Source organism: Magallana gigas, chromosome 3 (assembly GCF_963853765.1).
Source record: "Magallana gigas chromosome 3, xbMagGiga1.1, whole genome shotgun sequence".
In the NCBI taxonomy this organism is placed as follows: domain Eukaryota; kingdom Metazoa; phylum Mollusca; class Bivalvia; order Ostreida; family Ostreidae; genus Magallana; species Magallana gigas.
The window spans coordinates 3,803,172-3,818,284 of NC_088855.1; the positions used below are offsets into that span (position 1 = coordinate 3,803,172).

The 15,113-nt window shown below is 33.0% G+C and overlaps 2 protein-coding genes across 3 annotated transcripts in view; one reads left to right on the forward strand and one right to left on the reverse strand.

Moving 5' to 3' along the window:
• Nucleotides 1-3,138: 3,138 nt before the first annotated feature.
• On the reverse strand, nucleotides 3,139-6,213 carry LOC105347027 (transcription elongation factor SPT4). Its single transcript, XM_011455898.4, has 4 exons — nucleotides 6,052-6,213; nucleotides 4,335-4,441; nucleotides 3,729-3,784; nucleotides 3,139-3,551 (listed from the first exon to the last, which is right to left on the reverse strand). The coding sequence occupies exons 1-4, from the start codon at nucleotides 6,118-6,120 to the stop codon at nucleotides 3,430-3,432; spliced, it is 354 nt and encodes a 117-aa protein (XP_011454200.1). The 5' UTR covers nucleotides 6,121-6,213; the 3' UTR covers nucleotides 3,139-3,429.
• Nucleotides 6,214-6,523: 310 nt separating this feature from the next.
• LOC105347034 (ATP-binding cassette sub-family C member 9) overlaps nucleotides 6,524-15,113 on the forward strand; it is a 29,234-nt gene continuing 20,644 nt past the window's right edge. The window contains exons 1-5 of one of the 2 annotated variants that reach the window (XM_034480909.2): nucleotides 6,524-7,266; nucleotides 7,547-7,726; nucleotides 12,874-12,930; nucleotides 13,247-13,552; nucleotides 14,249-14,404. In XM_034480909.2, the coding sequence (XP_034336800.2) occupies nucleotides 6,709-7,266; nucleotides 7,547-7,726; nucleotides 12,874-12,930; nucleotides 13,247-13,552; nucleotides 14,249-14,404 (1,257 nt within the window). In that variant the 5' untranslated portion in view covers nucleotides 6,524-6,708. Of the gene's footprint in view, nucleotides 7,267-7,546; nucleotides 7,727-12,873; nucleotides 12,931-13,246; nucleotides 13,553-14,248; nucleotides 14,405-14,462; nucleotides 14,622-15,113 lie in introns of both variants that reach the window. The other variant, XM_034480908.2, reaches the window with a different exon arrangement.

The following is a 15,113-nucleotide window of genomic DNA, read 5'->3' on the forward strand; positions in this document are numbered from 1 at the left end:
TCAAGGCGGATCTAAGAAAAATTATTTTAAAGGGGCATGGTCACGATTTTGGTCAAAAATCATTTTTCCGATTGTAATATTAACAATGCTTCAGATAGGCATTTTTAATTAGCAACTAACCCCTTCACAGTAACTGCGGCACTGCTCTTTTGCAGGGCAAAATGACATAGTTTGGTGAAATATGACGTAACGTCAATTGTTTCATTTACGTCATTTAATTATCTATCTACTGAAATTTCGGCAAAGTATATCATTTTGCCCTGCAAGATAGCAGTGCCGCAGTTACCGTGAAGGGGTCTAGTAGAAATTTGAGTGTCGTTTGTTGAGTTATATGCGAGTTACAGAGCTTGAAATTTTTCGCTATGTAAACAAGGCGTTTGTTTACATTTTGAACGTTGAAGTAAAAATTTCAGTTTTAAACCTAAAACAAATGTGTAAAACGTTAGGAATTGTTTATCTTACTTAAAATAAATAGAAAGATAGTCAAGTAAGCTGGAAAAAGATTTTTTACTGGTATTTTGAACCTATGTAAACAAAAACAGGACACGAGCCTTGTTTACATGACAAAGAATTATGAGCTCCGTATCTTGCTTATAACACTCTACAAATGACTCTCAAATTTTATTTGATCATTAGAAATGCATTTCTAAAGTATTGTAAATAATAAAAACATGAAAATAGAAGTTGACCAAAATCGTGACCATGCCGGCCCTTTAAGGAGCAATTTTAAATTCTGTTTTACCCGACATTTTACATTCAAATAAGTAAATATGAAGACAAAAGAACATATTTGCTGATTTCTTGACATTTCATAATAGAGTAGGGCCTATTCATTTGAACAACTCACTCAACACACAATATATAGTCAGTCAAGATATATATCCGATGTTCTGATTGACTTTAGACTGCTATAGTTATTTATAGTATCAACTCTATATTTTGAGTTGTAATTTTTTATTTATCAAAATAAAGATACATGTATGTATATTTACATTTATTGTCAATTATAGCAGGGACGTATATATATACTAGTATATACATCCCTGATTATAGATATTTTTGAACATTTTTAGAATACTATTGTAGTACAATCCAGGAATACCAGTAAATATATATCAATCATGCTGTTCAGTTTAAATCATTGATATTTGAATATTCCAGTTTGTATCCCATATGAATTTGAGTTAAATGATTTAGAGTTGTTCTATATATATTAATTAGGACCTCACTCTGCAGGCAACCTCTAGTGAGCAGTCTATCCATTCATCTGTTTGTCCATAATATCCATTAGACCATCTGTCACTCCATTCAAGATCCCTTGTCCAGAGTGTATCTTTTCTCTCCTTGACTTTATCTGGCTCATACTTTAACCACAAGGTGCCTTTGGTCAAAGGGTGTGCAGTATGTGACCTAACTGACGTTTAATGAAGTTTCTATGTCAAGGTCATGTCAGACAACACAACATTTTTTGTTCAGGGCATATATTCTCTCCCCTCGGCTCTACTAGTATCTGGTTCACACTTCAAGTAAACAGAGCTTTTGGGTATAGGGTGTGTAGTGACCTTGAACATGCACATTTCTTGGTCAAATGTGAAGGTCAGAAAAATTTCATAAAAATCTTGTTAATATTATCCATAAATTATTTTCCATTGGCTTTACCTTGCTCAGATTAAAACAAAAGAATGCATGTAGCTAAGGGTGTTGAAATGAGCTTGAATTTAAGTTCTATACCAACTAGAAACGTTCTAAGTCATACAGTACCGATCAGACCCAACCTAACAGAAAGTACATGTAAACCCCAACTAAACCTTGGGTTTACTTCGGGTTTACTAGTCTAAGAGTGGACCCAGAGTAAACCCAAAGTAAACCAAGAATGAACACAGAGAGTAAACCCAGTTAGAAGTATACCCCTTAAAACAGACGCTAACTGTGTATTTGGAATATACAAGGGGCAGAAATTACATGCAGTAGGATGGTAAGATAAAGTACTGGTTTGCTTCACACTTCAGTGCGTACTGTTGACCTCAAAAGCAATATCCAAGTAAACCCAAAGTAAACCCCGAGTATACCCAAAGTAAACCCCAAGTGGACCCAAATTTTCAAAAAGTAAACCCGGGGTTTAGTTGGGGTTTACTCTGGTGTTAGGTTGGGTCTGATCGGTACTGTAGGTTAAGGTCAAAGCAGATTTCTCTGTTCATCTAATGTCCATCATTTAAGCAGGGAGATGGTCACCATCTCAATACTGTCTAGTTACTACAAAAACTGTAAGTGACAATCCCCGATATCGATTCAATTTTAGTTTCCATTTCAGTGAGTAGTGGGAGATCAATTTTGGATACATTTTTAGAATTGAAAGGCAGTCTTAGCTTTTGGGCACAGGGGCCAAGCCCGTTTTAACATTAATTTCAATATCTTTATATATGGTTATGGTTGAAATTAATGTTAAAACGGGCTTGGCCCCTGTGCTTTTGGGTATCAGCAAAGTGAAAGAGCATCAGATTATAAGATGCAGGTATATGGTTTGATTCCATGCAGTCAAGCCATTTTTATGCTTGCATGCATTTACCTTATCCCTGGCAATATTCTCAGCAATTCATTTTAAAATTCAATAACTATGAACCCTTACAAAACTTTACTGATAAAGGGAGTTGATAAGTGTTCTGTACAAATTTAAAAAGCTAATTTGTTGTTTTTGTTTCCAATGAATAAAATTAGAACAGATTTTAATTTCACTTTGTACTTATTATCAAAATTGTTGCTTTACCCCTTTCTGTATCAAATTGTATTTTAACAATCTATAAACGCTCCATTTTAATACATGTAAGTCACAACAGCCTTCCAAAATTTCAAAGAGACAAACACTGCATAACATTCAAATTGTTTTATCAATAGTAAACTAACATTTATATTCATTGAAATTATTTCGAAGCGATTTTTACCTACAAATTGCAAAATTTGCAAAAACTCTTCAAAAATGTGATGGAACCTAGAAGCCATTTCATAATTATACAATTATGATAATAGTTCAAGTTTTTAAAAATAAAAGTTTTTATGCTAGAAACTTTAAGTTTAGCAATCATGAATGTACATGTATTAAAGAATCTGCATTCCACATCTACTCAAGTACCAATACACAAATTATCCAAATCCATTGATTTATTTTCTCATAAATACTCAACTTACACATAGCATAAAAATGAAAAAAATGAAGAATGTAAGTAGAAACATACATGTAGTAGCATTTTTTGTCTAATGTGCACATACACAGCCATATGTTTTAATGTAATAAAAAATAAATCGCCCCACTTCTTTCAGATTCTGGTAAATTTCCCATCTAAATCAGAGATACATTCAGTCTCTCGCTATGACAGGAATTATTCCACCCTTGTCCACAACTATCCACACAGTCACATACAAGCAATGTTTCCTTCATGTCTTCAGGCTGGTGTCTCTTGACCGGTAATACACGCCTTTACTTTTGAGGTCCCTGACGGTGCTGGGGTGGAGTCGACCAGTCACAGATATGGCATAGCACCCCTTAACAAATCTACCTGCAATACAAAACACCCCAAAACTCATGGTCAAATAATAAAGCTGTGGGCGGTCAAGTTACTTTTAGTTTATCTTTATCACATGAATAAGTTTTTTATTTTAAGTTTAGATGTAACACACTGCTCTGACAAATGACAATATTTGATATAAAGAGAGATAACTCTGCTAAAGCTCACCAATTCGCTGCCACTTGGCCACCCAGCTGTCCTCTGGACCCATTAAAGCAATTAATCTGTTAAAAAGGTATGAAATGTATTACAAGTAATAAAAGAACTGTTTATTAATCATTACTAAATTAATGATTTCACAACTGAAGATTAGAACAATGACTGCTTATCAATCACAAACTAATAGTTTATATTTCTAACATTACGATTAAATATAATTACATAATTCAATATAGTGGTGAATGTCGGTTTTGTTTTTGCAAATTGATTTTACATAAGATCATTCCAAGAGACTGAAAAAGAACTTTGTAGTAAATTAAAACATACCCATGTATAACACAAATATAGTCAACTAATTGACAAGATGAAATCTTTTAGGACTTTTACACTCCCCCAGTTTGATATTTCAGCATGAAGGATATAACAAAATATGGAAGTTAGTAGTTCAGACTGAAATTATATTTAGTTTGCACATTCTATGTACATTAATTCTTCATTCATCAAAAGACAATTTGTAAATTAAATATGACAAATTGACCTCATCATACCAATGAGATGACACAGTTCATTGTATGACATGACTTGTCACTCTGATATTTAGGTTAGTAATCTTACCCATCGAAGTTGGAGCTGGTGCAGTCGTAGACGCGTTCCCTGTTGTTCTTTAATCGGAGATATTCCTCACAATTATCACAGCCATCATACTCAAATTGCTCTAGTGTCTGAAAAAATAAATGAAAGAAAATCCTCTTTATAATTATAAACAAGTGCAAAAATTATTTCAGTTCGACACATTTTACACCTATTGATCAATCATAGGAAATCACAAACTGGTGATATGTTCACCACCTCCACTTCTTTGTCAGAACCCACCAAATATTTCTATGTAACAGTGCTTCCGTTCAGATTAAAAAAAAATTAATGGGTTTCAACAAATACTTTCACTATATCAAATATGTGCTGCAAAGGTTCTCAAGCAAACTTAATGGTTAATTTGATCAATAGTAGTCCAGTAGTTGAAAATTTGAATACATCAGGAAGATTTTATTTTGTTTTAATAGTCGTTTTTCATCTCCCCATAAAATTTGAATTCCAAATAGAAAAGCTGAGAAATGAGTCTTCTTTTTGAAACAAAAACACAATATTAAGTGAATTAAATATTGTGAAATATAATTTTTAAATTAAAAACTCTTTTCTTTAAGAAAGAGTAACCTTACATGAAGAAAATTTTACTCCTTTAGGACCTTTATTTTAAAAAATTTACTTGTTTAGGATCTTTATGGGTCACAATAGGCAATTTGGGATGTACCATACATTTTCGGAACTCTAGAACCCTTTACCTTAACAGGCTGCAGTTGTTTTCACATGCCTAGATCGTAGAAATCGAGAATAGAGAGTCTGACTCTGAGGAATGAAGCCATGTTGTATTTTGAGTAAAATTTATCTTTTTGAAGACAGAAACACATTGATTATACAGAAATTCCTAGATGTATTTTTAAAAGAATGTTTAATTAGGAATTATAAAGTAAACATGTTTAAGTACTTGCCGACTTGCAGCAATCGCAACTTCATGGCCCTTTCCAGTGGGCTCGGAAAAACACCTTGATTGTATTAACATCACTGGATGTTAGAATTTGATACAAAATGGAGTCGCTTCCCATTAAAACAAGTATTGGTTAGACAGTCTTGTATGTCGCTTCTGTGTTATATTTTAGTGTAATACATGTACTATATCATTTACTTTAATGAAGTATAGCTCTTATCTCAACTGATCGTAAAATGTGTTGTATTTATATCAAGTTTTATAAAAAGGGGGTTGTCATGGACACCTAGGTATTAATTCGAGGTGCTTTTCCGAGCATGCCGGAAAGGCCAGAGAAGTTGCGATTGCAGTTGCACTACACTGAAACACTATGTGCTATTTTTCTAAAGAAAAAAAGGTATTCTGAGATGAACGAAAAAAGAGTGCAATTTGGTTGGTAAAATAGGTACACCATTTAGGTGTTCGACCACCAAGGGAGTCAAACAACCAATCAGGGGACTGTGCCCAGCGATCCTGTTTCAGAAAAGACTTGAGTATACAGAAAAAAAACACATCTGTATTTATAATTACCCATGTAACCTGTTTCAAAAGAGTTATAGGCTCTTGTATAAAAGTGACCCGATGTTAATTCTTCTGATCAAACACCTGGTGAACTAAATACATATCATGATTGATGAAGTGACAAACAACACTGAACAATAGGACCTGAGCACTATAAACAGGCTGTCAGAATCAGACTGTACTTGTGAGTTGTGACTACTTTAAAAAGGACAAAACATGATTGCTTACCTTAACCAAAGAACATAAAAGACAAGCCCTTAAATTTCTCTGGTCTTTAGGAACCGTTTCAAGTGACATATTTCGTCAATATCGTGCTTACTACTTGGTATGAAAAAATGGATCCCAAGTTTTTCACTTATTAGTTCATTCGTAAAACTATTCCGCTATCTATTGTAAACAAATTAGAAATACTTTTCAATTCTATGTAGACATTTTCATAAAATTAAATATATACATTTTTTATTATTCATATCTTATCTATTAATTATAAAAATCATCTACCACAAAACTCAAATAACACCGAATTATCTAATCAATGCGGATGAATATCTCCTGGATTTATATCATGGTTTATATGCTATTTAAGAAAAAACCTTTAATTATAATTATTGAAATTAATTTTCAATAATGTTTTCCCTTCTAAACATGAACCACTGAATTTTTTGTGAACATTCCGGTGGAAACTATTTATTTATTTAGCGGAAGTCGCCGGTAGACAAGAAAAGGTGTTGTTCGGCAATTTCTGTCGATGGTTAACAGGGGTTATTTTATGGGTCGTTCAATCGGTTACCTGGTTATTATGCAATCTGACCTCTATTTAACGAGCGTGACGACCTCCCGTTATATACATTTCAGGCATCCCTCAAACTCATAAGGACAGCGAACATGTCGTTTTGCGGATCAAAACACAGAGCGAGGAGTGTTGCTGAGGGTGTTGTGAAAAATGAATGTTTTGTAGATGTTCTGAATATCGTGCCACATGCAATATTTGTGCTTGTTAGTTTATTTATACTAATAGTTTGGTGCAAATCCAAGTATTACAATGCTACAACGTGGGTGCATTTCAGAGGACACAACGTACGGTGGACGTGTTCGTTATTTCTAATTATTGTCATTGTGACTGAGATATCTGAAGGGTTCATGTCAGATGCCCGAGATCCAGACACTGTGAATTTCCATGTGTTTATCCCACCCATCATCGCCCTCATTGCAACCATTCTCAGTCTTGTATTTTATCACAATATAGAACAGTGGAATTCACCAAGATTTTTACTTATTATTTTAGCCTACTGGCTATCAGTGTTGCCAATCAAAATCCTGAAAGGTATTTCTCTGTATCAGAATGGTACAACCTCTGCTCATGTTAGAGTGTTGTTAACATGGACTGATGTTGCGCTGTATGTGATTTTACTTGGTGTTGAGGTCAACGTCCTCAGGGTTCAGGTAAGAATTCTTATTTTACTACAGCCCTCTTCATTACACCTTGCACCAGAAAATTTTTCAAAGGGAGGCCTACTTATAAAAATTTTACTATGTAAACATGGTAAATATAAGAAGTTTGAATTTTTCAGGAGTTTGGTGGGGGGGGGGGGGATTCCCTGACCCCCCCCCCCTTTAGATTGGTGCATATCCATTTACCTTGTCATTTATTTTACCAACTTGGTATTGTTATAACAAGAACTAATTTTAATAGAAATATATCTTTTTAATCTTTGATTTACAGAAGTATGCATTCTTCAAGAATCCTGTGCCAGCAAAAAGCCCATCCGATCTTGGAGGAAGCAAGTTTGTCTACAAGCATGTCAATTTTTTATCCAAAATCACCTTTTGGTGGCTGAATGGTTTCCTTGTTGATGGTTACAAAACACCTTATGAACAAGAGCATCTAGGAAAATTACCAAAGGTTTGAGTTTTTTTAAAGTATCATACTTTATAGTGCTTGGAGATGCTTATTGGGTTGCCTGTTATTAATCTAAAGCTGTGTTCTAGAACATTAAACATAATGAAACATACTGTAATATAAGTCAATGACATGCAGAAAACAAGGTACAGTTTCTTTCAATATATGCCCTAAAATTCAAAATTTGTTTAAATCTCATGAAAATACACATATATTATCTTGAATATGTGTGTACAATACAATATACACTTTTATCGTGTTTCAAAAAGTAATTATGACTTCAATATTTTGGCATATTTTTAAGACTTAGTTAGTTAAAAATGATGAGAAATGGCACATTTTCTCATAAATTTTTAAAAAGGAAAATGTGTCCACAGCCGTTGCCCATCACAAAATTAACATGATTAATATATTTTATGTGATATCACATGATAAAGTTATAATGCGAGTATCATTGTGGGCGACAGCTGCGGACATAGTTTTCTATTAAAAAACCCCACTGAGGAATTGGTGTCTTCTGCTCAGTTTTATGAAAATTACAGGAAAATGCATTGTTTATGATGTCAGAATTATCCTTGTGAAAGTCTAATCGGGTATCGCTTTATAGATTCTTAGTTTATGGGTATTCTTGTATAAATAAATGTTACATTTCAATCTTTTGTGATATTTTTCAATAATCACTCTAAAAGAGGGCAAAATACACTGTATGACTGAAACTGTATCTACATGTAGTTCTTAGCATCCTAACAACAAGATATGAATTTTACAGGACACAAAACATATTAAACACAAGTCTTATGTTTATTTGTTTGGAAATGAAATTAATTATGATTAGATTTTACTCTGAAAGTCTTGAAACTGATGCTTAATTGCAGCTTACACCTTTTTCATGTTTTTTTTTTTGTGTGGACAGACACCAAAATGTGTTGTTACATTTGTCCTAAAAATACTAGCGGTAGTATATAACATGTATCAAAATATTAATGCAGCACCAATAGGCAAAAAGATTGAAAGATAATTATTTTATATTCCAAGGGAACTGTTTTTACTCTAAAGATTTGAAAAAAAAACTTTGGAGGCCACTTTAGTGTTTAAAATGTACCTTTTAAACTCAGTAAATTACTAAGTTCAATCCTAAACTATGTCCTGATGAAAACTGAATTGGGGAAATTTGTTACAGTTTTGCAACGAACATCTACTGTAACATGTATTATAAATTCAAATGCCAAGGGAAAAAAGTGATGTAATTTGGTGACATAAAGTGATGTAATTTGGTGACATATTAGGATTCACAATCATGTGTATTTGGTCAATTTGATGTAAAATTGTAGTTTGATCTGAAGGCTTATCACTGGTGTTATTATGACTGCTTTCACTTGATATTTGCCCTGAACAAGTTTCAAAAACTTGAAAAGTTGTTTAAATCATGATTTATGTTATCAGTCATCATGATCAACAAATTTATTAATTATTTTGGATAAGGATCAAAGTTGTCCTTCCATGGTTTGGAAAGATTGTATGATAGTTGCTGACAAATGACCTCTACAGAATCTATAATTTAATTGAATAACCTTCTAATACATTTGTAATACTGTAAACTTGATTATTGATACTAGACCCTTTTCAATTTCCCTAATCTACTCGTATAAATCGGCAAGAGAAATTGATCCCATCAAATATTCATGTACCAGTACCCTAAAAATTAACCTTTGTGTATTTAGAAGCAGTGAGATGTCCATAATTCATAAATCAAATATATGTGAATGCACATTGATTACAAGTTTCCAATATTGAGGATATTCTATCAGTTTTCTGTAAAAAATAATGATGAAAGTGTTCCATAAAATGAACTCCAAGAGTTGGTGAGATACAAGTAAAATCTTAGGACAGCAAGTCCATTTGTTTGTTGTATGATATAAAACAAAATATTTAATAACATTTTTATTACTTTTTGCCAATTACATGTGTTTTTCTTGTTGTCTTGGGACAATACTGTACAAAACTTTTAGGAGTCACCTATTGACACTCTTTCACATCAAGAATTGCCACTCCCATTGTATTGGAGATGGGACAGTTGACAGATTAGAACGGTGAAGAAGTAGCCATGGGGAGATAAAGTGCATGTGAACTTTGCTTAGACCATGTGTTTCAGTAAAATTAGATCATCGAAGTTACACAGAAGATGTCTCGGAGAGACAGGGTGTCGATAAGTTTCCGTGACAGAGGTCAAGTATAGGAACATTTAGCGAAGTGGAGATTGGATTTTAGAACAAGATCTTATCTACAAACTCTAGCGATCTGTTTATTTCATGATAGAAAACATTTTGATGATTATGTTTAAATATTTCAGCAAAATAAACGTTATAGGTGAAGCATCTTGACAAGTTCTATCATTAGCACGTGGTTCCTAATTCTTATGATTATTTTACATGAACTTCAGAGGCTACATTTAAGACCCCAGTGAAATCTAACATTTATCATCCTGTCTTACAACACAAGTTGATAGTTGGTGATTAAAATTAATATGAATTGTCTTTGAGGTGGTATGGGACACCTGTTGATACTTATTAAATAAATGTGAATATATGTACATTATGATCAATCATTATTATACTTTCACTGGCTTAGAATTTTACAATTTTACAATATTTGATCAAAAAATATGTTTTAGAATATTTGGAAAGGTAAAAAAAATAAAAACCCTAGTGGGATTCAAACTCTTGACTTATAGATTCGTAGTTAATGCTCTAACTCATTGCACTATGCTGTTAGATAAGAGTTTTAGAAAAGAAAACATTTGTAAAATTATTCTTTATTTTATTGTTTAATTCGATAGGATTAAGTACATCACAATATGGAGGTGTCCCATACCCCCTTAATCAAAATGTTAGTGAAATCCTTCTCTGTGCCATGAAGGAGCATTTTTAGGCCGGTGCTTATCCCTGGTTTCCGTGGTGTTAAGCAGATGAGAGTCATCGACTTCCCCTGGATGGGACACCTGTCCATCTCAGGTTAACCCGCAGCATATTCCGGTACCCAATTTTAGCTGGATGGACTGAGACAATGTAGATAAAGTACCTTGTCTAAGTGCAAAACACACAACATCAAGTGACAGCAGTGGGGTTTAAACCATCGACCTTTCGGTAACTGGCTTAACACCCATGACCACTGAGCCATGTGCTTCAATTAGTTAATTAGAATGTAGTTAAGAATAAACAAGGTCTGTCTAAGTCATTGGTCTTAGTCTAATGAAAGGTATTGATATTAAAATATTTCATGTACAAATTTGAAAAATAATTATATCAGCATTCAACTCTGTCTGTATTTGTTGCACTTACAATGTATCAACAAATAGAGTTCTGGAGAATCTTAAATCGATTTTATTATTATTAGTTCAATTGTATTGAAGAATCTTGGCAAGGTCAACTTAAAGCTGAACTTTAAGTACCAGTACTTTGATTTAGTAGACCTGCATTTTTTGTTAGTTTATTTGGAAGGTTTGGGATGGAGGTAACTGATCTGTGGGATGGTGCATATCTTAATACAGGATCTGCTCTTTACCTGAAGAACCCTTTACACACCTGATAACATTTACCTTAAAGCTACATGAAGTGTAACAGGTGACATTTGTAGTTTGGTCTGTTGGGCAGGCGCCTTTTTTTTGAAGAAGATTGAGGAGAGGCACTAATACTTTCCTGGTTCCATTTAAAAGTACATTGTCTGAATATCAAGTTATCAACCGATAACTATTCATATTAAGAACTGCACTCCAATGTTTCCCTTTTACCTCAGATAAATCATTTTTAATCTTAAGGTTTTATTGATATTTAAATTTCTCTCTTGTATGGAAGATTTGTTGCAGGAAAAGATCAGTATTTTGATTTACTTTGCCATTTATATTTAATGGAATGAAAATGAAACAACTTATTACCAGAAAAAATCCTATTAAGAACACATTTATGTCCTGCTGCTCACAAATAATGAACAAAGAAAATACTCCATAATATGTGTGATGTAATGAAAATAAATCAAATCTGAGGAAAAAATATGATTTTAATTTTGAGCTCATCTCAACAAAATCAGAAAGTGAATCAAGGTAATGCAGTACCACCAGCCTATGATAATGCAGTACCACCAGCCGATGGTAATGCAGTACCACTGGTCTAGGTGTCAGCATCCTGAGATTAAGTTTTAGGAGAGAAGTAAATATTGACTGTATTGTTCAGTAAATATAGAAATATATGTAATTATCTTTTATATGAATGAATTACATTAAACCTTTCACACAAATATATACCGGTATTTTAAGAAAAAAAACAGTAAAAAATCAAGCTATTCATATTGATTACCTGTGTACATTTAATTAGGTATTGATGCAATGTAATAATATTGTACATGTACCATTATTATTTTTTTTTTTTGAAGACTTCAAGAGACAATTAAGGATATTGCTATAGCTTTTAATTAGCGATTTTACCTTATGTATGTCTGAATATTTTGATTCCCTCAACATTAAAAACTTTGTAAATTATTTGATAAAGTACATGCATGATATACAATACAAATTTATTTTGGAATAGTTCTAGAAATAAATTCTATTTTTTTTTTAAAGTGAGACACTTTAAGTTTGAATGGTTAAGTAAATTTGTTCTATTGATCTTTCTTTTGTTCAATTGAAATAATGGTCAACGGATGATTCTATTGTAAGTGACCTTTTACCCCCCTTTTAAATTGTTGTTAGAAAATTGGTGGCCTTTTTACTTTGAGTTTGATTTTAGAAATGATCAATTCTAACATCTCTTCTTTGGATGGATGCATCAACATAAAAATACATAGGTCGGAATACTGCATCAGCATGCAAAGCAAATTGACCCTAGAGTTTTCATTCCAATTTTATGCTGATGATTCCATGAAAAGTAAAAATATTTTTTCTATCTTATTATTTGATATTTTTTATCTTATATAGATAACATTAAAATATGAAAAAGAATCAATGCTGATAGAAGGGACCTACTATATTTAGTACATGCAGTAAAGTGTCCTTTTAAATTGTTCCATGAATTATTGACAGAATTTTTCGACCAGTCAGAAGAAACATTATCTCCTTTATTTCTCTTCTATTTATTACATATGGAATGATTTATTTTCAGGATATTCAAGTCGAATCTGTGTACAAAAAATTCAAGGCTGTGTTTGATGATGAATTGGTAAGTACTATTGGACTGTAATCCATCTTGTCTTTGGCTAAGGTTATTGCTCATAATAATACAAACATATATCTTAATATGGATATGCTATGGATATCAAATACACAACATATCCACATACATCTGACACACCCACCCACATACATCTGACAGTTTGGACAGAGTAGGTTTAAGTATCTTTATGATATTGGAATGAATTTTTTTTATGTTTGATTATTTGATAATTTATTACTAAAGACTCTATTCTTCAATGCATAAGTTTAAAGTTATGTTCAATTTCTTCATTTTACACTTACTCTTCTGACTCTTCTTGCAGGAGAAATGTCAAAAGAATGGCAAAAAGCTCAACTTCCACAAAGTGTACCTTCGAGTGTTCTGGAAGAATCTTTGCCTGGCTGGCTTTTTGAGATTTTTCGGGGACATCATTCAGTTTGTCGGACCTTGGTGTATTGAGCTGATCATTAATTATGCATATGCTCAGGTCAAGGTCAAGGAGGGTAGCAATCCGACCAATGGCAGCCCACTTGGAACTTCTCCGTCTACGGTTTCTATCATCCCATACAACTCCTCCGTGGTCTCCCTCTACAATCAATCCGTTGACATGACCACTCCTTCAAATACGGTAATCATTATACTTCAAGCTGTCAATAGGAATACCGATCAAAATTAGCCTGTCATAAAAAAAATGTTCTAAAATACCATAGAACCAAGTCAGTATTAGTATCAAATATAATAAAATTAAGGTGGTATGGGACATCTGTCAATGTTAATGTGGATTTAAGTACATTATAAATAAAATGCTTTCACTGGTTTAGAATTTTTAATTCCCTGGTATTTACAATATTTTACCAAAAATATGTTTTAAAAATATTTGAAAAGTAAAAATTTTAAAAGCTTTAGCGGGATTCGAACTCTTGATTTACAGATCTAACCCACTACGCTACGCTGATAGGTAGCTATTCTGGTAAAGAAACTATTTATAGAATTATACTTTTTTTTATTGTTTATTTCGATAAATAATACGTTACAACATGGAGGTATCCCATACCACCCTATTACAGAAATTCATGCGATAATGTTAAATCCAATTTGGTTTGGTTATGATTACACATATGTCAAGTTGCATTTGCATTACAGTTTTTTCCAGGTGTGACTTCTGAAGGGTAAAAATGTTCAATTATATCTTAGATAATTGATATTAAAATCCTGATAATAACTATACCCTGCTATGGAGTTGAATTGATAAATTCTAATGAGAGGAAAGAACCATATTCATCAGTAGGGCGATAACCTGCATGATTTGATGATTTCATTGTAGACCATTAATATCTATGTGACTCTCAGTGAGTTTATCTCCAATGGCTACGTCCTGGCCAGCTCTCTGCTGGTCCTGACTATCCTACAGAATAGTCTCTGGCAGCAGCACCACAACCTGGTCATCCTCGAGGCCTCCAAACTCAAGGTGGCCATCCAGGTACGCTCTCGCCTGTACAACGCTTGCTTTTATAGTTGCATTTTTTTATTTTCTGCAGAATTTGTATATCCCATACGTTACTAGCCATGAGTTTTTCTCCAATGGTTTTGTGATTGCTGTTGTACTCGTATTAACCACAGCAATACAGTCTGCATGTCACCAGTACTATGGATTTCTCTCTATTAACATGGGAGCCAGTTTAAAAGTGGCTGTACAGGTATGCCTCTAATCCACCAGTCTCTCACCCCTTCCCACCCATCATTACCTTAAGGTCGGGTTTCTAGGACAACCAATCAAATTGCTGATTAGGTCAAGCTTTGAGAATTATAATAATAACACATCACACTAGTATTTTATTCCTCATCTAACCACCTTCCTTCAAAAGTTACATCACTTTATGCTTTTCAAACAAGATTATAAAATAAAGATTTTTGGTTGAATTAAAAAAATTAAATAGTCTCTTTTTATTTTGAAAGTTTCCATAACCTTGTTTTCTGAAGAAAATGAAAATTTAGTTGTTCATAAGCAAACAAAGTGATGACTTGAAATATTTTGCACAAGAATGAACTTGATCTTAGTCCTCACAAATTGATGGTCCGGAAGCAGGTCTTCTCTATCTCTGAACCATAAATAGTACTTCACAGATTTAACCACAGATAATCAAAGTACAAGTACTGAGCAAGAGCAAGCATCTAACTCTTTGTATATA

Coding starts and splice junctions, on each gene's coding strand:
- LOC105347027 (XM_011455898.4), bottom strand. CDS start 6,120: ATGTCACTTGAAACGGTTCCTAAAGACCAGAGAAATTTAAGGGCTTGT. Junction 4,442..6,051: donor TTTTATGTTCTTTGGTTAAG/GTAAGCAATCAT, acceptor TTATTTTTTCAG/ACACTAGAGCAATTTGAGTA. Junction 3,552..3,728: donor GGCCAAGTGGCAGCGAATTG/GTGAGCTTTAGC, acceptor TTTGTATTGCAG/GTAGATTTGTTAAGGGGTGC.